Here is a 27,574-nt window from a genome sequence, read left to right on the forward strand (position 1 = left end):
AATACCACAAAAAAAAAAGATCATTTTTGTTCTTTGGGTGAAAAAAGACAGTACCTTTTTTTTGTCAAGAGGTCATTTTTATCTCCAAAGAAAAAAAAAAGAGAGAACTTTCGGATTCTTTGGGATAGACAAGAAGATCAAACATATCATGGAAGACAGAGAATGGGTGATTTGATTTGATTTGATTTGATCAGACAAAAGGAAAACTCAGAATCCTCCTCCCGGGTGCTGTCCTATAGAGCCATGAGAATATCGACGGGAAGGCTTCTCTCGCATTCCCTCCGGAGAATCCATGGAAGACCTCGGATCATGGAGTCTCGGAAGATGTCGAGTTCGTCGGAATCATCATTTGCCGGTGAAGACCCTCCCATCGACGCAGGATCTTCCATGCGGAAACCCATCAGTCTCTGGCCCGGAATGTATCATTCTCCGGTGACCAACGCGCTCTGGGAAGCGAGAAGTAAGATATTCGAGAAACCCGCCGGAGATGTTTCTCAGTCGGAATTGGCGGCCAGATCTCCGTCGCGTAGCCGGACCTCCATTCTCTACAAGTTTTCCTCTGATTTCGTGCTTCGTGAGCAGTACAGGAATCCGTGGAACGAGATTCGATTGGGTAAATTGCTCGAAGATCTCGATGCTCTTGCTGGAACCATCTCCTTTAAGGTTCTCCCTCTACCCGTGTTCTCTATTGGCTTCAAGCATTGTGTTTGCTCATTCAGAAAGCTCGGTTTATAGTTGTAGGATCATAGTTAACATCAACTGAAGTCATTCATTGGCTTTTGACATCGGAAATTATGGATCAAATAGTCTTCTCTGGTTAGTCTTTGATTGTTTTCTTGGCTAAAAATCATCTCAATTTTGTTTTTCATAGTTCTTGTCATTACAATATGTACATTTCTGGTATCATCTATGTATGTGTTTGGGTTCCTGGATATTTAGAATGCCCATAACATGCTGGTTTTTGCTTTTCTGATCAGCATTGCAGCAGTGATGATGGCACCACAAGGCCAATGATACTGGTGACTGCTTCTGTGGACAGGATAATTTGGAAAAAGCCGATTTGCGTTGATGTTGATTTGAGTATCGTAGGTGCTGTTACATGGGTCGGAAGATCTTCCATGGAGATCAAATTACAAGTATTTCAACCAAGTGGAGGTACTCACCAACCGGGTTTCTGTTCTTTGACACCTCGGTTCCTCGGATTTTCTCTTAGTTTGAAAGGCCTTCACTTCTAATCCTGATCTTAACCAACCACCATTATGAGTTATATTGTCGGGTTTTCATATTTGGCGTTGCTATCCAAGATAGAGCAAAAAACTGGTGGAACTAAACATAAGTCTGGTTAGATATCACCAGACTTAGCAGCTTCTCTGTTTCATATCTTGGGTTTTGCTGGGTAGTCTCATGGCCATTCAATGCCCCATCAAGCAAGTGGTAATTGTGAGAATCTTGTCTGCTTTGTCTAAATATGTTTTTTTACAAAGCTATCTGATGAGCTATAGAACATAGCAGCTTATACCTTGCTCGGTTGATTGAAATTCAAAACTGGAATTGCTTTGAGACAGTGCTAATAATACGGTTTCCATTGCTGGAAAACCGATACGGTGAGCATTTTTGTTTCCATCAGACTCATCTATTACGTTGTGCGATTTTCTGAATCCCCTAGTTTCCTTCCCATGCGTGCTGCTTCTGTTCCACAGTGATAGTAGTACCTTGCTTACTATTATAATCCGTAGTTCTGTACCGTCATGTCGCCTGATCTATTGGTTTACTGAAACTTCTTTCTAACAGACCATATCTTGCAGATACTTCCGGATCAGTTGCTCTCGAGGCAAACTTCACATTTGTTGCTCGGGATGCCAAGACAGGCAAGTCCACTCCAATAAACCCAATCTTACCAGAAACTGAACATGAGAAATTCCTCTGGAGGGAAGCAGAAGAGAGGAACAAACTACGAAAGCAGAAAAGAGCAGAAACTAAAGAAGATCATGAGAAGCAGAAAGATTTGGACAGACTGAACGAGCTATTAGCTGAGGGAAGGGTGTTCCTGGACATGCCAGCTTTGGCGGACCGAGACAGCATTCTGATAAAGGATACTTCAAATGAGAACTCACTGATTTGTCAGCCACAGCAAAGGAATGTTCATGGCAGAATTTTCGGAGGTTTCTTAATGCGCAAGGCGTTTGAGCTGGCCTTCTCAAACGCTTACGCCTTTGCTGGTGTAGCACCGCGTTTTCTAGAAGTTGATCGTGTCGATTTTATTACACCGGTGAGCGCTTCTTCTCATAATATCCATGATATCTTTAGAACTGTCGATATGGAGAAAATCAGACAAGGAACATCTGTTCTGGTGGGTGATGCAGGTTGATGTCGGGAACTTCCTTAGACTGAAGTCTCGTGTTCTGTATACAGAAGCCAACACTTCAGCTGAACCATTGATAAACATTGAAGTTGTGGCTCATGTTACACGGCCCGAGCTCAGATCCAGCCAAGTAAGAAAGAAAACAGAGTTTATGTCGTTTTAACACCATAGTTTCAGTTCGAGTAGAAAAGGGTTTTAACATGTAATGGTGATGGGATTTGGTAATGGTGTAGGTGTCGAACACGTTCTACTTCACATTCAGCGTGAGACCAGAAGCCATGAAACATGGATTGAGAATAAGGAACGTGGTTCCATCGACAGAAGAGGAAGCGAGAAGGGTTCTTGAACGAATGGATGCTGAGACTGAAAGCCCGCTCTCATCGTCGTAGCCTCCTCATGCATGCATGTGATCTCTCCACGTTGGCTGATAACACTTAGTTTTTATTCTTGTAATCATCTCCTTCCTCCTCTTTCAGTTTCGCCCCTTTGGATATGACTTTGATGGTTTTCAGCCCTTTCATCATGAGATTGAGAGGGGTTTTGTTGGGTAGAAGACTTTGATCATCATCATCATCAACATGACATGCAGATTTTTATGATGCATATATTCAGAGTTGTCTCATGTATACCGTCTCTTCTCTCTTTTCTCCCTCTCTTGAATGTAATTCAAAGGCACGTCTGTCTCTCTCTCTCTCCTGGATGAAGAATAAAACTCGGATCGAATCGAAGGGTCTCTGCATATTCTCAGCCAATTCCGTACGCAGCTGTTAAACGACGCATTCAAGCCAGTTTCGCCCTTCTTCTTCAACTGCCTGCCTACCTACCTACCTACCTACCTCTCTCTCTCTCTCTCTCTCGTTCTGTGGTGTGCTTCATCTGGATGCATCAGCACGCTATAGCCCTCAAATTCCACCCTTCGTCTCCTCACCATGCTCTCTCGCTCCCCAATTTCTCCCTCCAAACCCCTAATTCTCTCCTCCCTGTTTTCCCTCCGTTCCCTCGACGCCGTCATGTGAACGCCTCCGCCGGAGTCCGATACCAGAGCTCCGCCGCCGCAGATGTCGCCCCGGTCAGTTATGACTCCTCCATCGGATCCGTCGGGGACCGGACCTCGGACAATGCCGGCGGTGTCGTTATCGCGGAGAAACCTATCGACGTTGCGGCACTGGGAAATCTCTGCGTCGACATTGTCATCAGTGTTCCTGAATTGCCGCCGCCGTCTTGCCGCGACCGCGAGGCTTTCATGAACAAACTCTCTGCTTCTCCTCCAGACAAGGTTATTGGCTGTTGCATGTTAATTCTATTTCATCGTTTTATCTCTGCCAAGTTCCAACCTTTTCGTCTTGTTTGTTTGGGCTGAACAATTTCTCCTCTTTTTTGCATTGCCGGTTGCTGGAATTAAAAAGTTTCAACTTTTTAACTGTGGAAGAAACAAATAGTATGATACTTTATAGGTTGATTGTTGAAATGGGAGAGTTTTTAAGACAAATGTGTCATCTTGGTGGGAGTCAGAGGGTAATCATACATAACGGAATCTGTGGACTTGTGATTATTTCTTTGAGGGGCTTGTATTTGGGCAATCAAACATAAAGCTAATTTGATGAAAATTAGAGAATTTGATAAATTGGTAAGAGGGTTGTATTTGTATTTGGGTAGTCAGCGGCTTTTGTTCCACTCTTTCCAGTTTCCACCATTATATATGCATCAGTTTCACTATCCACCAAAAGTTTAGAAGTCCTTCTATGCTTCTGATCGTATATTGCTTTTGTCCTTTTATGTTAACCTCTATCCTGCTCAAGGTGACGATATAGTTAAATGTATAAATGAATTATGTTCCGTTTCGGTTCATTGGATGTTCGACCCTGGATTTCCATTGGGGTTAAATAATAATAGCCAGAGAAGAGTCTTATATTTGGAGATGCTTCGAGTTTTCGCTCTCTCTCTCTCTCTCTTTTTCTTGTTTCTCTTCCTTGGATGTCTCGGTTTTCTGCCTTTGTGCTAGTATTGAAGTTTGATTGTACTGTTGTGCTTATAGAAATTCTGGGAAGGTGGTGGGAACTGCAATATGCTTATAGCTGCTGCTAGGCTGGGACTTAAATGTGTTGCAATTGGTCATGTGGGTGATGAGATCTATGGAGAGTTCCTCTTAGACGTGCTCCGAGAAGAGGGAATAGACATGGTTGAGATGAAAAAGGAAAAAAAAGTCAAGGATCACCGTTCTAAGTACGAGACTCTTCTGTGCTGGGTTCTCGTGGATTCTTTGCAGAGGCATGCATTTTGCAGGTACATTTTCGTTTCCCTCTTTAAGTTTCTGTGGAGCATAGAGTGAGATAAGAAAAAACCTTGAATCAGAACCAAAAGCTAATGGTATGATGATGGTGGATGTTGTGTTATGACCATGTTCGATGGTGTTTAATGAATGCATCATCATGTTGTGTAGCGATCTTGATGAAAAAGATAAGTTGCAGATGAATAATATATGGTATGTATTAGAGCTTGCAGAGAAATATAGAAAGCACAGATTTAGCACTTCAAGTCCTTTTCATGGCTAAGGCCATAGTGCTCTCTAAAAAGTGTTTTTTTTAAGGCATGACCAAGCATTATTTAGGGCCATTATCAAAAATACCCTTACCTTGCTATTTTGACTTCAACACATATCCTTCTCCAGCTGTGACCCTTGTGATCCGAAATATAGTGTAGTCACATGTTGATCCCATTGCTCATAACGTTATTTATGATGTTTTAATCAAATGATTAGTAAGATATACGAGGGATGGACATAATGAATTAGTTTAATCACCATAAATTTAACGTTATGATCAATAAGATCAAGATATGACTACATTATATTTTGGATCACATGGGTCACAGGGTCACAGATGGAGAAGGGTATGTGTTGAAATCAAAATAGCAAAGTAGGGGTATTTTTGATATGATGCCAATTATTTATTGTCTCCACAGTCCACATTTTATTTCTAAAAGTGTAAACATAGATTTTCTCTCAGTGAAACAAGTGATAGTTAGGTGATTTCTTTTCAATTCTTTGAGCTCCACTACTTGGAGTACTGATGGCTTTATGCTTCTATTTTTCAGTCAAGCCGATTACTACCAGGAGCCTGCCTTCCATTGGATAACCGAACTATCAGATGAAGTAAAGACGACAATTAGACAGTCAAAGGTTCTTTTCTGCAATGGTTATGACTTTGATGAATTCAGCCCTAGTTTTATCACGTCAACCATAGATTATGCTACAAATGTTGGGACATATATCTTCTTTGATCCTGGACCACGGGGAAATAGCCTTGCCAATGGAATTCCTGAGAAGCAAAAAGCACTTGCCCACATGTTAAGAATGAGTGATGTTCTTCTTCTAACATCTGAAGAGGTATGCTGTATATGCCTTCCTCCACCTTGGCTGTTCCAGGTTCATTTCGGTACACCATTTCAATTCTAGGCTTTGTGAGTGTATTTGCATCTCATTCAACTGACTCTTCTGGTTGTCCCGAAGAAAGGAAGAGGAAAGAATTTGTGTGTCATTGAAGTTTTGCCAACCTATGACCTTCTTTCCCTGTAAAATCCATGTGCCCTTTGAAAATGTCTTGGTATTTCACTGAGTGCAGTGACTTACTTAACATTGCTATATTCATTGGTCATTGGTTTCAAGTCCTATTGTGCCCCACAATCCTGACACTGCAGTCCAGGACAAATGCTGTCTTGTTGCAGGAATGAGGAATGTAGCTTTTGACATGCCTGTCTGAATATTTTAAGCCTATTTCTATTGGAGTGTAACTGATCAAATTATATCGCCAACTTGTTTAAATGGGTGCCAGGCTGAGGCTTTGTCAGGTATCAGGGACCCTGTACAGGCAGGACAACAAATTCTCAGGAGCGGAAAGCGCACAAACTGGGTGATAGTAAAAATGGGTTCTAAAGGCTCTATTCTAGTCACCTCATCCAGTGTATCGTTGGCTCCTGCCTTCAAGGTATCAGCTTGCAGGTTTTCTCTTCTTTTTTTTCATTTGATGCTCATATGGATATGTGTTCTTTGGTCGATTTGAAAGCTAGTTTCGAAACTCAAATGCCAAGATTCTGTGAATGGAAATGTTTCTGTGAATCTGCATATGCATTCATATTCCTCTGGGAGATTCTGTTTGAGAAATGACTGCCCTCTGTAATGTTATAATTGCTCTTCCTTAATACCATCAGGTGGACGTAGTTGACACAGTTGGATGTGGAGATAGTTTTGTTGCGGCCATTGCATTGGGTTTCATACACAAAATGCCGCTGGTCAACACCCTTACGATTGCAAATGCTGTCGGGGCAGCCACTGCAATGGGGTCTGGTGCAGGCAGAAATGTGGCAAGAAGACAACAGGTCATCGATCTCATGAAAGCCTCAAAACTCAACGATGATGAGGCTGGTGGCCATGACTTTTGCAGAGAACTGCTATCTGAAATCTCTGATTCCCCAGATGTAACTGTTCTTTCCAAAGATGAGATAAACGGAAGCAGCAATCGGATAGAAAAGGTTTCCATTGAAAAAGTGGTATCCGAATTGCTTGGAGAGCTCGAACTCGAAAGGTTTTAGCACAAATATATCATCCTGATTCACTGAAACAATGCTTCTGTGCCTCTGCAGTCTGGCATGAAGGATTTCAGTCCTGTGGATAGATAGGGGTCTTAGGCAATTGTATTATTGCATCGCCGAAAGGGAAGATCATTCATTACTTGAATAAAAACAACAACATTGTGTTGTAGCAAACGTTGCCCAGTATTTGGATTGAATGTGTACAATTTTGTTTTGTTTTTTCAGACATGGGAGTTAGGAACGTCTTGTGGTCTGTAGTTGCAGCAAAAAATAACTTACATTCGCCATTGCTGGAATGAAGCCCATGTCCATGCGATGTCTTATACAGATTGCTCGTAACATTGTTAGGAACTTCAAACAGATTAGAGTTAGGGGGAGGAACCCATGGCATGAGCTATGAATGAATCCCCATGATTTCAAGCAATATATAAACTACACGCGGAAGCTTTCACACACAAAAGCAAGGTAAGAACTTTGAAAAACCAAGTCCCTTAGGGTCATTCAATTATACAAAGGCTACCCTAGAGAAGCTACCAAGCAAGTATCCCTCTTTTCGACTATCTAATTCTCCATTTCACTTCTTCGCCGTCCGGGCTGACGCCCTCTTCGCCGGAGATTTCACAGTTTTTGGCTTGACGGTCTTCGCCGGAGCCTTCTTCGTCGACGCCGCCGCTTTCTTGGGGGCCGCCGGCTTCTTTCCAGGAGATGTTCTGGTCGATGTCCTCGCCGCCTTAGCAGGCCTTGCCTTGGCCTTCGTCTTCGGTGAAGCCGCCCTCTTCGTCTTCGACACAGCAGCAACAGGCTTCGATTTAGGCTTTATACTGGGCTTAGGCTTCTTGGCAGCAACCGCTTTGGGTTTAGCAGCCGCCGATTTCTTAGACCCCTCAGCTTCCTTGGCTTTACCGGCAACAGCAGCCTTGGCCTTCGGCTTGGTTACAGTTCCGGTTGCCTTCTTTTTCTTCGCCGGAGAAGTAGGAGCCGGCTTTGGCGCCGACGACCTCGCCGACGGAAGCTTGAAGGAGGCTTTGACCTTTACCAGCCTCTCGGCGGCGACAAGCCTCTTAAGATTGAGGAGTAAAAGCTTCTTGAAGGTAGGAGGCAGCTGCTTGTGCTTCTCCTCGATGAACTTCTGGATCGCGTACTGGCTAGATCCAGTTCTCTCCTTCAACGTCATAATAGCATCCTTAATCATCTGCGTCAAACATTACAGCAACACAAAACCCAAATCAATTTTGCGATCTCTAAACTCAAAATCGAATCGAAATTCAAAATCCACGGATCAAATCCCCTACCTCTTCATAAGGGGGATGACTCGAAGCACTCCGCTTCTTCGGAGCAGCCTTCGCCGCAGGCTTCTTCGCTTTAGTCTCCTTGGCTTTCTTTCCCTTCCCAGACTTCACCGGCGATTTCGTCTCGGTCGCTGGCTCAGTCGCCGGCGCGTTAGCCGCACCGGAATCCACAACCCCCGCAACGTTGGCCTCCTCCACCGACATCTCGAAGACTGATTTCGCGGAAATCTAGAGATTTAGGGTCGAAACTTTGGTCGCTAAGACTAAAATGTGATGTGTGAGAGAAATAAAACTGATGAAGACGACGAGGACAACGGAAACGTTGGATTTAAATAGTCAGGTGTGAAGGAGACGGCGTCTAAAAGCTTCATTCTGATTGGCCAAGACATTGGGTACGCGGATCGCTATCGCATCTCATGTTTGAATATTGACCGTTAGATTTAGATCTATCGACGGCGTAGGACAAAGGACTTGGGATGTAGGGATGAGGAGGCAATGGATGTGGATGGAAGCTTGGGCTTGTGGGTGGTGTGCTTTTAGGCTCGATTAAATCAGCTATAACTTTCTCTACACTTGATGGATTTTAGTCATGTTTTTTGCATTGTGTAGATAATTCTTTTAGGTTTCTATTGGTTATTCCAGCGCGTAAAATGGATCATTTGTTCGTGAGATATTCGATCTAGAAACTAGATATATCGAAACAAAATTTGTTTCGACAATATTATGGTATATTTAGTTTTTCGGACAATGCTCGAACGAAATTTTTGAACTTTTGGCTCCGGATGAAGGTAGATTAACCAACGAGTGTAACAAACTGTTAATCGTTGAATTCAGATAACGTTTGAATCCAAAATCATTCGTCCGAACTCGATCCAAGTTGACCACTGCACCCACTTGTTCATATGTCGGGGAAGAGGATGGATTAGGGGGGGGGGGCGAATTTATGTGTTGATTTATTTACATATTTGAAAATAATTATCTCATTCACCCATACAAAATTATCAAAAATCATTTTAGTGAATCACTAACGATGAAATATGTAAATTATTGTACAAATGTGAATGATGTATGCCTACGTCCTCCAAGTCCAAGGCATGACCAATGGCACCGAGCATCTCTCTTGTTCCACCAAAGTGCTTTGGGTTACAGGATGCATATCGATTATGATTTCATTTGATTATTTTTTTTTTTAAATTCGGTTTTGTATCGGTTATCGTCGAAATTTCATGGAATTGAACCATTCGAACCAAAATGAGAATTCCATTTGTCGTTTAGCCAATCAAAATATTTTTCACATTTTAACAATATCGATTTCTACATCAGATTCGCTTCAAATACTATTGTATGTTGTTTTTCTAAAAACAAGATTATATATTTGGTTATTTTCTTTCAATTAAGATCCAATTATATATCGTCAAAGATATTATAAAACGGTAAATAAGTATTCATTGCCATAACACTAATGATGGAATCCAGACATTGTTATATGATATGGTAATCACACACACACACACATACATGTCATTTTCAAAGGTTATCATTTTGGATTTGGTCATGATGAAAGTGTGTTACGAGACATGAACATGGCATATGACATGACGTTGAAATTTGGTCTGAATTGGTCAGTGGAACCAAACAACCGATCGAACCAAACTACAATTTGGTTATAAATTCAACTCCGATATCACCATCATACATTTGGCATTTATTTAACCTTAACAACCAAAATCACTTCTACTCGTTTCTGTTTCTGATTCATCATTTCATATCCAATATCCAATTCCAGATTTGGTCAACCTGATCCGACCAAATAACATATAAAAATTGAACGGTTGTAATCTTTATAAAACCGAAAGAATCAAAACCCAAACCAAATCAAATAAAAGTTAACCAAAAAACTCGTTATTTTTAAAATGAATATTTTAATCAATATACCAAACCGAACCCGACCGAAAAGACTGAACTGAATTCAATATAATAACCGACTGATATATAACCGAACCAATCACGAATCGAAGCCCAACTAAACCACCCCCTAATTGGAATATCGAACCACAACCATAGACGAATCAAGATACACCGCGAATACAGATTCTCGTCGACACCTAAATCCAAACCCGAAAGTGAGATTCTCGTAGTCGTCGAAAACGAAACCGAACTCATCCCGTTGATGGATGAATACCCGATTTTCGAATACATAAAAAGCTGTCAAATGAAAAAGAGCAAACATCGATCGAATGCTTAGAAATGATGGAGAGCAGTTTTGTCACAAATCCTACAAATTTTGTTTTCTTGCTTTGTCGCATTACTAAAAACCCTGAAAGCCAACAACTTCAACGATTGCCGGAAAACCACGCCGATCCATGCAACCACGAGATCATCCCAAGCTAAAGCCAATCATATCATTGCAAGGGAAGGACTGAAAAAGAGCACATAACCTCGACGCCGTTAAGTTACGGATTGCGAAGACATTTTTGGGTGGTTGTGGTCTCCTTCGTAAGTGACGATTAGCATCGACGGATCTTCCAGACACCTCTCTACGTGCTTCCTCGCCGGACAACCCCTCATGCTGCTGCATTTGTAGTATCCCCTGTCCCAAAAAAAAAATCTTCTTACAAAACACTATCCCCTGTCTTGCCGAAAGATTCTCGTCGATGTTTTTTCATGATCTTTTAGCTGGTTCTTGACTGTTTTAAGTACAACGAGAAAGTGATCATGCGTCTACCTGGGATGAGGAGAACCCTTGATTGGTTTTTGACCATATTTCCTCCATGAATAATCGTCGGGAGGTATATCTGCGACCTTGTTACTGATAGCCGGCACTTTGATGGACCTCTTCACTCTATGTTTCCTGCCAAGAAAGCAAATCTTTTTTTAAGTTCAAGTAGAAGTACGAAATCCGAAAAGTTCACCGCCCAGTTTAAGAAAGCATTTGACCTCTTCTTTGAGCAGTGGCATCTGCTACTGCTTCCGCATTTGAAGCTTCCTTCCCCTTCCTTCCCGGAACACTTTCTCTTAAGGGGTTGTGAATTATGATCCGTTGAAGACGGCCCCCCTATCAAATGGAAGGAATTCTTTCCTTCTGCATTGGCCACACTACCATCTATGCTAAGTGAAGAAACGAAAGACCTAGTCGATGACATTGTCGGGGTACAGCTGGAATTATCAAAGCTTAAGCTCATCCCACCATTACATTTCCTAAGCAAGATCTCAGCCTGATGTTTCTGTTGCTGCTGATGAGCCTGTAACCTTTCATGTAACTGCTGTTGTTGATGTTGATGCTGCTTATGAAGCAAATTGTGATAATTCATCGAAGGAATCGCCTGCTGGGTAAGTTGAAGAAGAGGACCTTTTGAATTGGAGCTCAAACCGAAAGAAGGGTTTCCTAAGCTGAGAGAATCCGAAGGCCGCAGGCTCAGTTCATGGAAACCAGACCGGAGAAACGGCGATTTCATAGAAGGGGGTTCTGTTTTAAGGTGGCAAGGATCAAGAAAAATGGTCTGAGACAAATGGGTTTGCAGTTTCTTGGCTCTTCTGACCCTAGCATGACCCACACTTCTGCTGAGAAGACTCCCAACTCTTTTAAACCTAAAGACAGCATCCTCAGTCTCAGAGACCAAGCTCCTGTCATAACCCTGATCTTGTTGTGCTCTACACACGAGACTAAGGACTCTATGACAGCTCTCTACGGCGGCTTTGTTGGCTTCTTCTATCTCCTCCATGTCTTCTTACCGCCACTAACCCTAAGCAAATACCTTGAACCCTAACTCCCCAAAAGCCCAAAACTCAATCAACCACGAAACCTCCACCGAATCCACAGCAAACGCTATCAACAAGGCAAAAATGGGTAAAAACCCATATGGTCAAAGTTCCGTCTTTACACAAACCCATTGGTCCATCACCCAAAAGAAGTGCCTTTTCCGTGACAAAGTTGTTAAATTTCTCACCAGAAAGATCAAGATTCAAAAGGGTGTATCACCACATCAAAGAAACCAAACTGAGAGAGAGAGAAAGAGATTCAAAGAAACGAGAAAATTCAGAAATTTTTCTTTTCGAGAGATGAGGTGAAGAAAGCGAAGGAAGAAAACAGACCTTCCTTGGATGCTTAAAGGATACTAGTGAGTTGTCAAACCCAAGATTCCTCATCTACCATGCTCAAAAGAGGCAGAGAAAACCAAAGGTGTGAAAGAGAAGACTTTCTTTACTTTGTTGCTTGAGCAATCAACTCAACCAAAAAGAGAACAAATTCTCCCGTTTCTTTATTGTATCTTTAACCCCCAGAGGGTAGAGAGAAACACAGTGAATAAACAATAAATCAAATAATTACATTATCAAATGAAGAGGAAAAAAAAAAAAAGAGAGAGAGAAATTGAGATTTAGTTGGCAAGCAAAAGAAATGAAACTGCCATCTGTCACGGACTTCAGACGTGGGTCCCACAGGTAGACCTTTGTTTTCCTTTTTTTTTTATTTATATATAAAAAAATATGGCTATAAACACATAGGGCTGCAGCCTACATAGATATTTGGCATTATTATATGACTTTATTACATGGTATTGAACCGTGTTACGAATTACAAAATATTCAAATGTTTAATCCTTTGGTGTATATGTAAAAATCTTGAATTTCCTAGTTTCAAGGAAACTGGATTTCTTGTCGTCAAAAAGGGCAATATTGATATTCAAGAATGACAGCTCCTTTGTTATCTACAATATTTAGTTAAACCAAATAATTCGACGCCAATGTATAATGTCTATGCTACATGGCATGACCCTTCAATTTAAGTAGAGCTTTGGAGATTGAGATGACCTTGTATTTGAACATTCCACAATAGAGTTAGATTATGGCAAACATGTTCATGCACACTCAAACATCTTTATTTCCATATTTATCTCATAAATCTTGAATTGTAAAAGAAGAAGAATCTGGTTATGCTTCCTAATGTATTTGAATCTAATCCAGAAACCAAACGAAACCAAAAAATCTAAAAAATATCCATAGAAAGACAACAGCTTTACCTCATCTTAACGTGCAATGTTCCAACGTCCACGGACGGACACATCTGCCTAAAACACCAATGTACTGTTGTATGTTCTTTCTAGTGTCTTGTGTTCTGTAAAAACCAACCAAGAACTTCATAGCAATACATCAAACTTCTCTTAAACAATTTCAGGTGTGGTTTCATCGCCATATACAACAGCTGCATGTCAGGAGATTTTGGTTTTATTACTCTGTTTCCGAAGCAGCAGCAGCAGCAAAGGATATTCTTCTTCTTCTGCAGAGAAAAGCGGTTCCTTCTTACTTGTTGGATTCAAGAACAGGAATCTTGCGAGCGTAGACGAGAACCATAACGAAATCCTTGGCCGAGGAACCTATAGAAGCAGCAACGCGTTTGTGCTTTGACGAAGTTTGCAACCATAGATCCATCAAGCTGTGTAGTTGCAGAGTGGGGATCACTGGTTCTCCCATGCATCTTATTTCTACCTGCACGCCCTCGAAACCAAATTCAACAAACACTCAAGATGCAAACAGAAGAGAAGCTTTTCGGTTAGGTTTAAGAATTGATAGATACTGATTAGCTCACTTCCACTGATCATAATTCTATCCTCTGATGCAAGAAGTTATAGAGAAGAGTGGACTGAGTCAGAAACCTTGCGGGAACAGTAAGCGAAGAGCTATGCATTTGTATGAATACAAAAAAACGACATCCAAATATAGTTTTACGTAAAGGGGAACCGAAGTAGAAATTAAAAAGTCGAAGACTGCATGATGGAAGGTGCTCACCTCAGTTTCACTCTCGAGATCAAGCTTCCTCATGAGATACTTTTGGATGAAAGAAACCGGAATATTTCCATCCCTACAACAAAACGATACAGATCAATATCATTATCTCTCACGAATCAGAATTCTTCTGAATAGTGAATTGGACGCTTTCCACCCAATCTAGAGTTAGGAATAAGATGCACAAACAACAGAAAGGTTATCAAGAAAAGGTAAACAAGTAACTGCATGGGTAGGATACTTGAACAGCAATTGTTTCATTCCTTCAAGAAAATGACTGCGAAACTTGAGAAGACAAGGTGGGCACCAAGACTTGGTAGCATTCCATATATTGATCAAGTAAATATGGCAATTAAGAATGAGAAAACTTACTTTATTCTCAAGTAGTTTGCCGGAATTTGAGGCAAGGATGGCTCTCCTTCCCTGAAACCATCAAGTCACTGTCAACAAACCGAGAAAATACAAGCAAAAAGAGAAAGATAAGCCAAATATTGGATGGCTGAAATCTTCAAATGTAGAGCAAGAAACTTACTGATCACTGGAAGCCACAAGAGAAAACCAAACAGGACCATCTCTCCTTTCCCATTTTGCATTTGGTGCATCTGGTTGTGGCAGAATTCTTGAATCACCAAAAGAGGCAGATCTTTTGCGGCGAGTCCTACGCAATCTTTTAGGAGTAGCTGTTTCTGATGCTGTAGGATCACCTTTATTATTCTTCTCATCCTCAACTTTAAATTTGCTTTTGTGATCCTTGGTTTTTCTTTTACTTGTTTGACCTTCATTCTCAGGTGCATTTGCATGTTCATATTTAGAGTCCAAGCCTTGAGAAGTAGAAGACTTCAAGGGTTTTGTCCTGTTCGCCACTTCCACAAGAAAATTCAAAGGTTTCCAGAGATCCAATTTGGAATCCCAGGGTTCATCACCAGCCCTGGTTTCTTCATTAGATAGGGTATGGCCAGGCTCTGCATACGAAGACTGCAAGAAGAAAATGTAAGTGCAAGGGCTACTAGTGTGTCTATCTGTGAAATTGTAATTTGTAATCAAGTAGTCAGACGCATCTCCATTTCCAAGTGACCAAAATCATACTATGGTTTCTGTTTCCAGAAATGATATTAACCTTGACACTGAAAGGTGTGCAAAATGTTCCCTACAACAAGAACCAGAACAGAAGAAACATCTAAAAGAAACCCGCCAGAGGAAACAAAAGCCATTGCAAACAAAGAGAAAGCCACATTAATCACCTTCTTTACCTGCCTTTTGTTCTGAGTGAATTTGTCTAGAGTTTCCGGCGAGCTTCTTCTCTCTGTATTGTCATCCTCAGAGTCTTCTTCTTTCTTTACAGTTCTCTCGGCCAAGGAACCACTACCTCGTACGTCTTTTCTTGTGACAGCTTTTGTTCTTCTTCCGGTCGTACCAGCTTGAGCTAAAACTCGAGGTGTGCTTACTACCAAGGATGAGATAGATCTCTCTTTTCTCCTCGCAGGTAATGTGATTGAGGGGACAACTTCAGGCACTTCAACTTTTCTCCGTTTTAGAGGAAATATTTTGGCCCTCAAATCCTGGAGATTGTGGTCAGGCCTAGAAACATGCACGAAACCGATGCCTCAATAGACATTCAAATCAATTACCAAGAAAGCTGTCATACGCGTATAACTAGTGAGAAAAAGGTATGAGAGATCTAATTCTAGTTCTGGCTAAGAGACTCATATATGGCATATCAAGCATAAGCCAATAAAACTCAATATTCAAAAGATAATTCCAAGTCCATAGCCTTCCAAACCAACTGAACATTTTTACCAAATAACAGTTATGAAGGAGAAAAGCACATCATGCTACAGAGGTCACTATGTAGCATATCCCAACATACCTAAAATGTTAATATATTCCAGAACATAAGGTCACTATGGTTTACTTCATCGATAAGAACAAAAAAAAAAAATACTTGTCAACTAATTTTATAGGTGCACGACTATTGAGCTCAGGGATGGTGAGCGCTAAACCAAACAAGACTGAACTAAGTGTCATCAACAAGAGAGATAGTGGAAGGAAAATAGAGGCGAAGATGAACCTACCTCAATTTCTCCAATGGGGCACCTCCAAGATCGATGTTGCATACTGGACAACATTCTATCTCCTCCTCTGTGATTTTCTCATAAATGCACTTCCTACAAACTAAAGAGGAAAGTAATGTAACAAGTTATTATATTTCAACAGAGAAAGACAACCAGATAAGACTACAACGCTTCACATCAAATGCAACCAGATCTTACCATTCTCTAAGACATCAAATGATACAAAAAGGCCCCATTTTCTCAAGGTCAAAGGCGTAAATTGGAAATGTGTTTCACATTCTACATTAAATTGCGTATTTTCTCGAAGTTCAAGCCAAGGTTGCCACCAACCAAGTTCAGAACTCTTGAGAAATACATGTTGAACATCTCTGGTTTCTGCCACCACATCCATTTCAGAAAGACTGATTAATATATGTTCCTACCGCATTAATTATTTTCAGTTCTTGGAGCACATGGTTGCATATCCTAGCTCATAAACCAGCAGTTGACATTTACCATCTTGGATCGAAAAGATCAACCGATTGCCTTAAATCAGTAAACTACTTTTATCTCCACAGTGCAGAATGATGTACGCATCAGTTTACGGATGAATCTTGGCAATGAAAGAATTAAGGAAAAAATATTGGTGAAGCAGTAATCAAAAGCTGTTTCCTGCATACTTATATACCACAGTTCATCCACAGTAACATAAACAGGAGTAAAAAAAGCACATACACCATCTAACACGAGTACGAGAAAATTTAATTAACAACAGCCGATTATTGGGCAAAACTAAGCTAAGTTCACAGGTACTTGGACGTCAAATACACAAACAACGTACATGCAGGCTTTAACATAGAAGAAGCCAAAGCCAGGAGAACCAAAACTAAATCCAAACAACAACATTCAACAACATGCCATGTTAACAGAAACTGAAACTGAGGACAAGATTTGTTCAATGACACGACTACTCGAACTAAACCAAATCCGAGAGCAAGATTTGACCGCGTGCCATCTTTGACACAGGAAAAGCTCTCTGAGTTCAAACCACTAAGCTAAACCGATAAAGCACTCCTCCTGTTGAACCACATGGCAAAAGAATACGCAAACAACTAAGATAAGTAGATTAAGTACTCCTATAGAACTTCATGGCAAAGGAATTACACAAATTTTGGTCGATGACGACTCTTGTTTACAAAACCATACGAAAATTCATCAGCCGCGCTTTTAATTTCAATAGTTCGCGATTTGGAAAAGAAGATACAATATCTCAACTCAAAGCAAGAGAATTACAACTACAATCATCAGAATTTCGAAAACAAGAGCAACCCAGATCAGCTACGAGGCAAAATGGGAAAACCCAGATAATCAAACACACAAAGACATCAAATTAGGAAGAATTTTGCCCCAAGAAGGATAATTCAAACGTGAGAGGAAGAAGAAGAAGAAGAAGAAAGGAGACGGAGGAACTCACACGAGTGGAGGCACTCGGATATGGTGGTGGCATCGCGGAGGAGCTTGTTGCAGAGAGGGCAGGTCATGCATGCCGCCACCGCTTCCCTCCTCACCTTCGCCACCTGAGTCGCCATGTCTCTGTATCTCTCTCTCTCTCTACCTAACCCTTTTTCCCTTTCTCTCTCTAGATGAAAGTTCGTAGCTCAATCGCACGTACCAACCCCAAACTGCATGTGGACGAAGACGACGACCTCGAAACGCACCGTATTTACGTCCATATCTCACTCTGTTTGTGTTGGACCATCTACATTCAAACCCAAATCGGATATTGGCTCAAGACGAGATTAACCGAAATGGGTCGAGGAGAAGGAGAAAAAACCTCAATCGGACGCAAGAGATTGACAGTGAAGCGCTTAGAACCTGGTGATCTGATGTAGAGGAGGAGATGAAGATCGGTGATTGTCAATGGTGAGACACGAAAGGAATGACGTCGGATTCGGACAAGAAGAAGGTGTGTATTAATTGAACAAGCGATCTGAATCGAGAGAGAGAGAGAGGGAGGAAGGGTTAGGCTCTCGTCGAGAAGAGAATGAGCCTCGAGAGTTTTTTTTTTCTTTTGGTCTTTTTTGTCCTTCTGTATTTCTTCTTGTATATGTTTTTGGTTATGGGCTTTTCCCCCGGGGGGGAAAAAACCGTGTTAAATGTTTAGGGTTGCAAAAATCCAGCTATTTATGTTTAGCTAAACATCATTATAATTAAATTATTTCTCTTTTTGAAAAATAGGAAAATATTATTATACCAAATTTATGCCCGTATTTGTTTTATTGAGTAAAATCATTTATACATTAAAATCTATTTCTTCAACTAGTCTCCGTTGTTTTCATGTTTTTGAATATTTTTCTAATTTTCCAGTAATATGTAAATTGTTTATTAAAGAATTATCATATTTTTCTATTTTATCTTTTTTTTTTATCTCACCATAAACATTTTTCGTTTAATTTGTTATCTCTTTATTTTTTAAAAATGTATGAACTTGTAATTTTGCTCTATCACTCTTTTTTTTCCTTTCTTTTTTTTTTCTTTGCCCAATTTCCTTTTTTATTTCTATGCTATTCTTTCTATGTAACTATTGTTATCACCACCTTTTATTAACCCTTCTAATTAATGAAATTGTTGGATTTTTAATTCAATTATTTTGTTAATTCCTTGATCGATTGTTTCACTATCAAATTCATGGCTTCAACACTATTAACTTTTTAGGTCATAGTATTTTGATATGTGAAAAAAACTAATTACATCAAACAATTAAAATATATAAACATGTAAGAGTGTTTTTGTTTAATGGCTAAAGCATGTGCCTAAATCTCATTCTAGTAAGACAACCTTGGCCATCTCATCCATTACAATTGCTTCACTCTTTTTTTTAAAAAAATAATATAAATAAATAATAATATACTTTACTAAACTAATATACACGAAATCTTGTTTGTAAACGATCCATTTCAATTATAACATTAAGATAAAAGCTTATTTTCTAGCAATGCATTATACCTTTTTCTAACATTTTAAAATACAAAATATAAAACACAATTTTTTTCTTCTTTTTACTATCGGCACTCTCCTATTCGTCGGAGCACACCGTCTTCCAAAAAAAATATGAAATTCCTTTATTGTCCTTTTGTTCAGACGAAAGAGCTTCTCCACGTGTCGAATTGTAAGCGGTCAGGTGAAATCTCATCTGAGCCGCTCAGAAAAGACAAACGGATTTTCGACTTAATCGACGGTAGTAAAAATGCGAGAGCACATGTCTCCACGTTGTACCTACCCACAGTAGATTCTCATCACTCCGCGATTTCACATCTCCAAGCAAGCATCCAGAACCTATATATATATTTCCAAATTTCCTTAGTTATTTTATTTTGCATTAAAATAGATATTAAAAATAAAAAAGCGCTGAAAACCTGAACATGCACGGAGCTCTTTGAATCTAACTCCTCCCCCCAACACATTCACCAAAAATCAAGTCGGGGGAAAGAATCTGCATTTAAGGAAAACGAGATCAGAGAGATCTCGAAACCCTAATTTTTACCATTTTCGTTCGTTGCTGGTCGGTCAAGCAAGGATTCTCCGCCATTTCTGAATCTCCCTGCGATGTGTTTCTTCCTGGAGAACGATTAGGGGTACAAGCGAAGAGTTCTCGAAGAAGAGATTTGAAGGCGTTTTTTTTTTAGATATTAATGAAGCAAGTCCTTCGGTGGCCGAGGATTCTGATCCTCGCGTTGCTATCAATATCTGTGTTGACTCCGATCGTGTTTGTCTCCAATCGGCTCAAGAGTATCACTTCCGTTGGTGAGCTCCTTCTTCTTCATTTCCCAATCCGTTTCTATTGCGGGGGGGTTGTAAAATTGATTGGTATGGTTGCATCATTGTGGATGATCATGTGTAGAGTTGATTAATGACGCTGATTTCTAATTGTATCGGGGGGATCGCCATGGACTTTTTTTTTTTGTTCGACGTAGTCTTTGCCTTGTGCTTTTGCATCTGAGATTTGGTTTGACCTCGATTCCTGTTCTGTGGCAGGTCGGAGAGAATTTATTGAAGAGTTATCGAACATTGTACGTGAATTCTGTTATTCTTCTGTTCTGATACTTTTAAGAGAAAAATCAGGACCTTTAGTTTTTTGCTTTCGGATCGATGGAAAATATTGGAACCGATGAGAGATTCTTCATTGGTTTATTTTATTAAGCAAGACTTTGGATTTTCGTTTTCATCTTTCTGAGCAATTTTAGTTAAGCGATGATTTTAAGCTGAGACGCTATGGGATTCTGCAGAGATACAGGGCGCATGACCTTAGACTTAACGCAATTAGACAGGTAGTTTTACCACCTATTTGCTCCAGCCATCTGCTTATTTCTTGGTCGGGCCTCCATTTAGTTGAAATTGGTTCTGTTTTGTAATTTAGGAGGACGTAGAAGGTTTGAAGGAGCCTAAACTCATTCTCTACAAGGATGGGGAATTTAATTCTGTAGTTCAGTATAGTTCTTCTGATGAAACTGGTGCTGCTGTGCAGTCTAACAACGGACGAAAAACTGGGTTTTTCTCGGAAATTGGAGGTGGCAATCACGTTTTCTGTTTTTTTTTTTTTTTTTTTTTTTTTGTCGTTGACTTGGAATGTGGAAGCTTTCTTATCAGCCATCATTTCAGGAAATAATCACAAAATCAAGGAAGAACAAGCTTCACAACAAACTGTAGTAAGCTCTGATCCAAAGGTGTGCATGAATTTTCTTACTCTATTTCCCTTTTGCAATTTTCAGATCATGACAATATTATCGTTGTCTTTGCTCTTCTTGTTACTTGAACCACAAAACTCAGCATCTCTATGTATGTACATCCACCAGCATAAGGTTGTAAGGTATCATGTTTAACTTGTAAAAAAGTCCTACTATTATTCAGGAGCAAGCTCTTGTTTTGTCATTGGTTTTGATCTTAAAATGTCTCTAGACTCTAGCACTATCATGAATTGTTCCTCCTAAGTTCGTATCTCAACTTCAGTGAGAGCGTTAGAGTTGGAGGGTGATGTCAAAAAGCTACCAAAACAGGGCAATTTATGTGGAAAAAAAAATTATTTTTCAGGAAAAAAAATGTTCTCTAGGAAGGCATAGCTTAGTGAAAGAAAGGTTATGTTTCTTATCAGCCATCATTTCAGGAAATAATCACAAAATCAAGGAAGAACAAGCTTCACAACAAACTGTAGTAAGCTCTGATCCAAAGGTGTGCATGAATTTTCTTACTCTATTTCCCTTTTGCAATTTTCAGATCATGACAATATTATCGTTGTCTTTGCTCTTCTTGTTACTTGAACCACAAAACTCAGCATCTCTATGTATGTACATCCACCAGCATAAGGTTGTAAGGTATCATGTTTAACTTGTAAAAAAGTCCTACTATTATTCAGGAGCAAGCTCTTGTTTTGTCATTGGTTTTGATCTTAAAATGTCTCTAGACTCTAGCACTATCATGAATTGTTCCTCCTAAGTTCGTATCTCAACTTCAGTGAGAGCGTTAGAGTTGGAGGGTGATGTCAAAAAGCTACCAAAACAGGGCAATTTATGTGGAAAAAAAAATTATTTTTCAGGAAAAAAAATGTTCTCTAGGAAGGCATAGCTTAGTGAAAGAAAGGTTATGGTGGCCCAGTATTTTGAGTTTTTCAAGTTTATCTATGTTCAATGATTCTGCTCTACCTGTCCTACCCATCATAATGTTTTGGGCCAGATGTTTGGGAACCAGGATTATACGACTACAATAAATCTCCACATTCAGAATTCTGATTGCCTTGCCATCCTTGAAAATTCGTGCTGGGTGTCGAAACATGTCTTGAAGTATCTTCATCTTGTACTAAAATGGATTCTAAGATAATACGACTCTAGTGAGTAGTTAGGTGGATAGGAGAACCAAATTAGAATGCCAAAACAAATGGCATGACATCTGAGTTTCATGGGTCTTGCTAAATAATGGTGAATAGTGAAAGTGTGAAACTGATCTTGGGTATTCATTAAGCGAGTAACGTAGTATGTTGGGACTATGAATCTTATTCTTTTGCTGTGTCAGGAACAATTTTTACCAACAGTCATCCAACTTAATAATGTGGAATTCCAACACCCTGTAGCTAAGGATGAGAAGAATATAAGGGTTCAGCCTGAACGGGCAGCAACAGATGAGAAGGTAAAGGAAATCAGAGACAAAATAATCCAAGCTAAAGCCTACCTAAATTTTGCACCGCCTGGGAGTAACTCCCAGATTGTGAAGGAGTTGAGAACTCGGATGAAAGAGCTGGAACGGGCAGTTGGCGATGCTACCAAAGATAAAGATCTCTCAAAGGGGTATGCAACCACTTGATGATTCCCTTTCTACTAAAAAAATTATTCCTCTATTGCATCCAGCAAACAGCTGTGACATCTAATTATAGAGCCAAACTTGATTAGTGACTTCTCTTACGACTGTTCTTTCAGCGCTCTTCGCAAAGTGAAACCCATTGAAGCTGCGATATACAAGGCCAGACGTGTCTTTGACAACTGCCCTGCCATTGCTACCAAACTCCGTGCCATGACATATAACACTGAAGAACAAGCTCGGGCGCAGAAGATTCAAGCAACATATCTTATGCAGCTTGCTGCAAGGACCACCCCTAAAGGGCTTCACTGTCTCTCGATGCGGCTGACAACAGAATACTTTGCTCTTGATCCCGAGAAAAGACAGATGCCTAATGATAGAAATTATGATGATCCAAATCTCTATCATTACGTTGTCTTCTCTGACAATGTGTTGGCCTGTGCGGTTGTTGTTAAATCTACGGTCTCATCTTCGAAGGTAAATATGCTTCACATTATTTACCTTTCATATTAATGCTGTGAAACTGTGATGTCTCTTCTATCTCTCCCATTTTTAAGTCTCTATGGCATTGATCATCTGTTCTGGAATCCTTTTGCTTTTGCAGTCCTGCTGGTATATTTATGCACATATCAACTATTCTATCGAGGCTGAATCATTTCAAAATTCTGTTGAAGCCCCTCATGTATTTTACCCGATGATGTTTGTGCTTGCAGGAACCAGAAAAAATAGTATTCCATTTGGTGACAGATTCACTTAATTACCCAGCAGTCTCGATGTGGTTTTTGTTAAACCCTCCAGGTGAAGCCACGGTTTGGATTCAAAACATCGACAATATGGACGTTCTGCCTGTGGATTATGCTCAATTACTGATGAAGCAAAATTCTAGTGACCCAAGATTCGTCTCTCCACTCAATCACGCCCGCTTCTTCCTCCCTGATATTTTTCCCGGTCTGAACAAGATTGTGTTCTTCGACCATGATGTAGTAGTCCAAAGAGATCTAAGTGATCTATGGAGCATCGATATGAAGGGGAAAGTAGTCGGAGCTGTAGAGACCTGTCTTGAAGGCGAGCCTTCATTCCGTTCAATGAACAAATTCATTAATTTCTCGGATACATGGATCAACGGGAAGATTGATCCTAAAGCTTGCACGTGGGCATTCGGGATGAATCTATTTGATCTCAGGGAGTGGAGAAGACAGAATCTGACTTCCATATACATGAAACACTTGCACCTGGTAAGCATCCACATTCGTTTCTGTGATCTCTACCCTTCTCTCTTCGGATGAGAATCACGTTCCCTTGAATCTGAGATAGTTGATGACCAAAACCAAATGTAGGGAATAAAGAGAACGTTGTGGAAGGCGGGGAGCATGCCAATAGGATGGTTAACGTTCTATGGGAAAGTGATAGCGTTGGACAGGAGATGGCATTTGGTGGGTTTAGGTTACGAATCAAGATTGAAAGGGGCGGCCGAGGTGGAACGAGCGGCGGTCATACACTACGACGGAATAATGAAACCGTGGTTGGATATTGGGATCGGAAAGTACAAAAGCTACTGGAACAGACACGTCCCTTACGATCACCCTTTCTTGCAGCAGTGCAATATCCACTCTTGATACAGCAGAGTCATCATCAGTCCTCGTTACTTTTTTTTTTGTTGTCTTTTTGTTCAGATAAAATGCGAAATAGGTTCATTCCGATTCTCTCCATAGCAAATCTCAGTCCACTGGATGTTCCAAACGTTAATTAGCTTCATTCTTTAACGGTATCTCTCTGTATAAATCTTGATGTGTTTCTTTCTTTCTTTTGGTGGGTTTTACTGGTAGAGATGTGAAACTCTCGCGGTTAATATCTAGCCTGGGTCCTGGGATGCATGTATGCGCAATCTGGATTTTACCCGAGGACATATGACACGTGGAGGTAAGTGATTGGCGGAGAGCGGATAGGGGCAAATCCAAGTTAGATGGAGTCTAGTGGTTTTGATAAACAGAAAGGAAGAAAGAGAGAGAGGTTTGATCCGATTGTGGAAGCAAAGGAAAGGAAGTAAAAAGAAATGGCAGGCGTCACAGTCACAGCCACCTCCTCCGTCGCTAGCGCCGGTCTCCTCCTCAAGCATTCCTCCGCCGTCTCCGTCGCACCCGTCGTCCTCGGTAATCTCATCCTCTTTCTTCTTTTACAGCTCACATAACAAATTTCAGTGTAAAAACTCCATTTGGGTTTCTTTCCCCTGTGGATCTGCAATCTTTCCTGATCAAGAAACTAAATTGGACCATCCATATGAACATGTAGAAGACGTGTGCCGTTTAGATGTAAAAACCAGCGTATGCTGTAACTGATCCTTGGAGGGAACTTAGGCTAAGGCAAGAACGCCAAATAGTAAGTGCCTCTGAAAACTGTGTTGGTGAGCAGGCCTGTCCCTGAAGAGGGGAAAGAGGAACGTAGGAGTGAGATGCTCGATGGAGACGAAGCAGCAGAGCGGCACGGTGGCAGGAGCCGGTGTGGCAGCGGCAGCGGCAGCGTTGGTGATGAGTAGCCCAGCAATGGCGCTGGTGGACGAGAGGATGTCGACGGAAGGGACAGGACTTCCCTTCGGTCTGAGCAACAACCTCTTGGGATGGATTCTGTTCGGAGTGTTCGGTTTGATATGGGCTCTTTACTTTGTCTACACTTCCTCTCTCGAGGAGGACGAGGACTCCGGTCTTTCCCTCTGAAACAAACTAGTTTCGTTTGTCACCTTTGGCAATCCTTCTTCCTCCACTTTGATGTCTTTTTTGTGTGTGAAATGTGTGATTTCTAAAGATAACCCCCAAGTGCATGACATTCGCGGAATAACTGTGCAAGAGACATGGAGAAATAGATGGCACTATTAGTTGGAGATAAGAAGTACAAACGGGCGATTATTGAGCAATGGCTATAATTACAATAACATGTGGCGATTGGATCGTTCCTACACTTACAAAGTATGAACGAATCATCATTCATGTCGCAGATGATGGATAACTAAACATTATAGATACATCACATATATATACATGTACATGCATGATAAACCCTAAGAATACAGGAGTCATTGATAGATGAAGCTTCCTTCTCCCACTGATATGAGATTCTCGCCCACCATTTCAATACCTTAGCCCCTTACCCTCCCAAAAAAAAAAAGATCACGTGTATTTCTCCCATTGATACGTGACTCGGTCACTATGTAAGAATCTAAAACCGGCTTCACATGAAAGCGGATGAACAGATGATAAGCACCGGATGAGGTGGATCCAAGTTCTCTGGGGGGGGGTGAGTTAGGGACGGAGAAGGCTGAGCTGGGAGAGATGGAGATGGATGTCGGGAGGGTGATGATCTTCGATTCGAGGGCGTTCGGATTGAATCCAACGTCCCTCGTGGTTCATCACCATTCCCTTGTTTGCGTCTTGTCTCCAAAACGGTGGAACCATGAAATGGTCTTTCAAAAAGTCCGACGCTTTATTCACCAATGCTGGATCCCTCCCACTCGCCAACACAAATCTCTGGCCTTTCCCATGATACCTGTTTCATTATTATGTTATATATATTACATACAATGGTCAGGAAACACCCAAAGGAACAGACTTTATACATTGTATATACTTTATGTTCTCGAGATTCACGTGACATCCCAAAGTCAATGGAAGTTATAGAAGGGGATTTGATTCCAAAATTTAAATATTATATAAATAATCGAGCTAGCAAAGATTCCCAATTTCTTGTTTGTTGTTTTCCACAAGTCTTTAGCATATTTACCCGGTCAGTCATCAAGGCTTATCTCATCTCCTTTCGTACTTAGCCACGTAGCAAGGAAAGAGGGGAAAGAAAGAGAGAGATGGAAAGGGACTGACCCATCAAGGAGATGCAACAGAGCCTCCAAGTTATGAGCATTCGAAGGATCAACCGAAGGTTTTAGGAATGGCGAGTTCTGGTGATCGAGAGCCACCTCCACGCCCACATGGCAGTAACACCATGGGAGGAGATTCTCGGCCATCTTCATTAGCGATCGAGGCGCGCGCTCGTTCAGGAATAGCCCCGGTGACTTGGGTACCACGTCATGGACGTTCACCACCCTCATCACCTTCACCCCCAACTCCTCCATCCTCTCCTTGAACCTCACGTTCCCCACTCTCGGCCCTGCGTACGTCATCACCGTCACCGGCACCACCCGACCCGACCGTGTCCGGTTCAAACCCATCTCTGCCACATCGTACGCGCTCAGTATCGCCAACGCCCCGCCCAGACTGTGGCCCGTCACCGTAATGCTCAGCTCCTCGTCCTTGTCGTCCCCGTACGTCTCGACCAGTCGTTTCACCTATGGACAATTCAAAATGGATTGATTTTTTCAGATATGTTATGATCGCAATGATGGAATTGTTGAGAAGAGATTAGAATAGAAACTGGTTTTGAATCATGTGTTACTCACCTCAGTCAGGATCTGCTCACGCGCCGAGAATTTGGAGAAGTTGCACGCTTCATCTTTGTCCGTATAGAGATCGAGGAACCCCGACTCGACCTTCACGGCCGGGTCGGGGCACCGGAGGTTGTTTCCGGCGACCGGTTTGAGGTAATCCATCAGGTCGGCGATCCACTCGAGGCGCGTTACGGTCCCTCTCCACGCGATGGCGATGTCTCGGCGGCCTAGGCGGTTGCGGGAGGTGTCGTCGTCGGAGACGGCGACGTAACCCATCCAGTTCGCGTTCTTGCTCCACACCTTTGGCCACCGCGATCGCTTGAAGAAGTTCGGGAGGTTGATATTGGAGGTCGCGTATATGTAACGCGCCACCGTGTAGCCAGAATCCGCCAACCCTAGGGATTCGAAGAACTTGTGGCGCGCGAATCTGCAGCTCCCACAATATCTGGAGAAGGGATCGAAATCGAAGGCATCGTAGCAGGTTTGAGCCAGTTCACCGTAACGGATCAATTCTGATCTGAGAACCGGATCCATCGGATCCAGTAACCCGACCCAATCGTCCTCTCCGTGGACCTCCCGCCACGTGTCCTTCAGCTTCTTCTCATCCTCCGCCTTACGGTGCCGCCGGCGAATCTCCTCCGCCGTCATCCATCGTTCTCCGACGGCGGCGGCGGTTTCGTTGATTAACCCGTTCCTCTCCCCCTCGCGCGTCGAGATTACGGCGGGGGGC

General features: G+C 41.4%; 8 protein-coding genes across 11 annotated transcripts in view; 4 read left to right on the plus strand and 4 right to left on the minus strand.

Annotated features, from left to right (window-relative positions):
• The first annotated feature begins 42 nt into the window (after positions 1–42).
• LOC104826251 (acyl-coenzyme A thioesterase 9, mitochondrial) lies at positions 43–2,981 on the plus strand. The gene is made up of 5 exons (XM_010558859.1): positions 43–663; positions 978–1,155; positions 1,806–2,269; positions 2,364–2,492; positions 2,596–2,981. Exons 1-5 carry the CDS (start codon positions 244–246, stop codon positions 2,749–2,751), a joined length of 1,347 nt encoding a protein of 448 aa, XP_010557161.1. The 5' UTR covers positions 43–243; the 3' UTR covers positions 2,752–2,981.
• Positions 2,982–3,088: 107 nt separating this feature from the next.
• On the plus strand, positions 3,089–7,173 carry LOC104826252 (probable fructokinase-4). Its single transcript, XM_010558860.1, has 5 exons — positions 3,089–3,638; positions 4,398–4,645; positions 5,456–5,747; positions 6,193–6,345; positions 6,569–7,173. The coding sequence occupies exons 1-5, from the start codon at positions 3,243–3,245 to the stop codon at positions 6,947–6,949; spliced, it is 1,470 nt and encodes a 489-aa protein (XP_010557162.1). The 5' UTR covers positions 3,089–3,242; the 3' UTR covers positions 6,950–7,173.
• Positions 7,174–7,339: 166 nt separating this feature from the next.
• LOC104826253 (histone H1.2-like) lies at positions 7,340–8,545 on the minus strand. Its single transcript, XM_010558862.1, has 2 exons — positions 8,242–8,545; positions 7,340–8,141 (listed from the first exon to the last, which is right to left on the minus strand). Exons 1-2 carry the CDS (start codon positions 8,440–8,442, stop codon positions 7,524–7,526), a joined length of 819 nt encoding a protein of 272 aa, XP_010557164.1. The 5' UTR covers positions 8,443–8,545; the 3' UTR covers positions 7,340–7,523.
• Positions 8,546–10,352: 1,807 nt separating this feature from the next.
• On the minus strand, positions 10,353–11,960 carry LOC104826254 (probable WRKY transcription factor 21). The gene is made up of 3 exons (XM_010558863.2): positions 11,176–11,960; positions 10,964–11,089; positions 10,353–10,828 (listed from the first exon to the last, which is right to left on the minus strand). Exons 1-3 carry the CDS (start codon positions 11,958–11,960, stop codon positions 10,687–10,689), a joined length of 1,053 nt encoding a protein of 350 aa, XP_010557165.1. The 3' UTR covers positions 10,353–10,686.
• A 1,249-nt stretch (positions 11,961–13,209) lies between these two features.
• Positions 13,210–18,165, minus strand: LOC104826255 (E3 ubiquitin protein ligase DRIP2). 4 transcript variants are annotated; one of them, XM_010558866.1, is made up of 8 exons: positions 17,946–18,165; positions 17,545–17,829; positions 16,092–16,191; positions 15,261–15,597; positions 14,552–14,994; positions 14,392–14,442; positions 14,023–14,095; positions 13,210–13,722 (listed from the first exon to the last, which is right to left on the minus strand). In XM_010558866.1, the coding sequence occupies exons 2-8, from the start codon at positions 17,657–17,659 to the stop codon at positions 13,537–13,539; spliced, it is 1,305 nt and encodes a 434-aa protein (XP_010557168.1). In that variant the 5' UTR covers positions 17,660–17,829; positions 17,946–18,165; the 3' UTR covers positions 13,210–13,536. The 4 variants fall into 4 exon arrangements, with proteins under 4 accessions (XP_010557168.1, XP_010557167.1, XP_010557169.1 ...); XM_010558865.1 differs by having other exon boundaries at positions 17,905–18,165; XM_010558867.2 differs by having other exon boundaries at positions 15,270–15,597; positions 17,545–18,165.
• Positions 18,166–19,455: 1,290 nt separating this feature from the next.
• On the plus strand, positions 19,456–24,244 carry LOC104826256 (probable galacturonosyltransferase 6). The gene is made up of 9 exons (XM_010558868.2): positions 19,456–19,874; positions 20,106–20,140; positions 20,357–20,398; positions 20,488–20,638; positions 20,730–20,794; positions 22,134–22,405; positions 22,535–22,892; positions 23,129–23,650; positions 23,753–24,244. Exons 1-9 carry the CDS (start codon positions 19,763–19,765, stop codon positions 24,029–24,031), a joined length of 1,836 nt encoding a protein of 611 aa, XP_010557170.1. The 5' UTR covers positions 19,456–19,762; the 3' UTR covers positions 24,032–24,244.
• Positions 24,245–24,406: 162 nt separating this feature from the next.
• On the plus strand, positions 24,407–25,182 carry LOC104826257 (photosystem II reaction center W protein, chloroplastic-like). The gene is made up of 2 exons (XM_010558869.1): positions 24,407–24,565; positions 24,825–25,182. The coding sequence occupies exons 1-2, from the start codon at positions 24,469–24,471 to the stop codon at positions 25,124–25,126; spliced, it is 399 nt and encodes a 132-aa protein (XP_010557171.1). The 5' UTR covers positions 24,407–24,468; the 3' UTR covers positions 25,127–25,182.
• Positions 25,183–25,312: 130 nt separating this feature from the next.
• The window catches only part of LOC104827395 (phospholipase A1-Igamma2, chloroplastic-like), a 2,735-nt gene continuing 473 nt past the window's right edge, over positions 25,313–27,574 (minus strand). The window contains exons 2-4 of the mRNA XM_019204164.1: positions 26,857–27,559; positions 26,282–26,745; positions 25,313–25,952 (exon numbers count right to left, since the gene is read on the minus strand). Coding sequence (XP_019059709.1) covers positions 25,709–25,952; positions 26,282–26,745; positions 26,857–27,559 — 1,411 coding nt within the window. The 3' untranslated portion in view covers positions 25,313–25,708. The remainder of the gene's footprint in view (positions 25,953–26,281; positions 26,746–26,856; positions 27,560–27,574) is intronic.

This window comes from Tarenaya hassleriana, unplaced genomic scaffold, assembly GCF_000463585.1.
Source record: "Tarenaya hassleriana unplaced genomic scaffold, ASM46358v1 Cleome5, whole genome shotgun sequence".
Classification (NCBI taxonomy): Eukaryota; Viridiplantae; Streptophyta; class Magnoliopsida; order Brassicales; family Cleomaceae; genus Tarenaya; species Tarenaya hassleriana.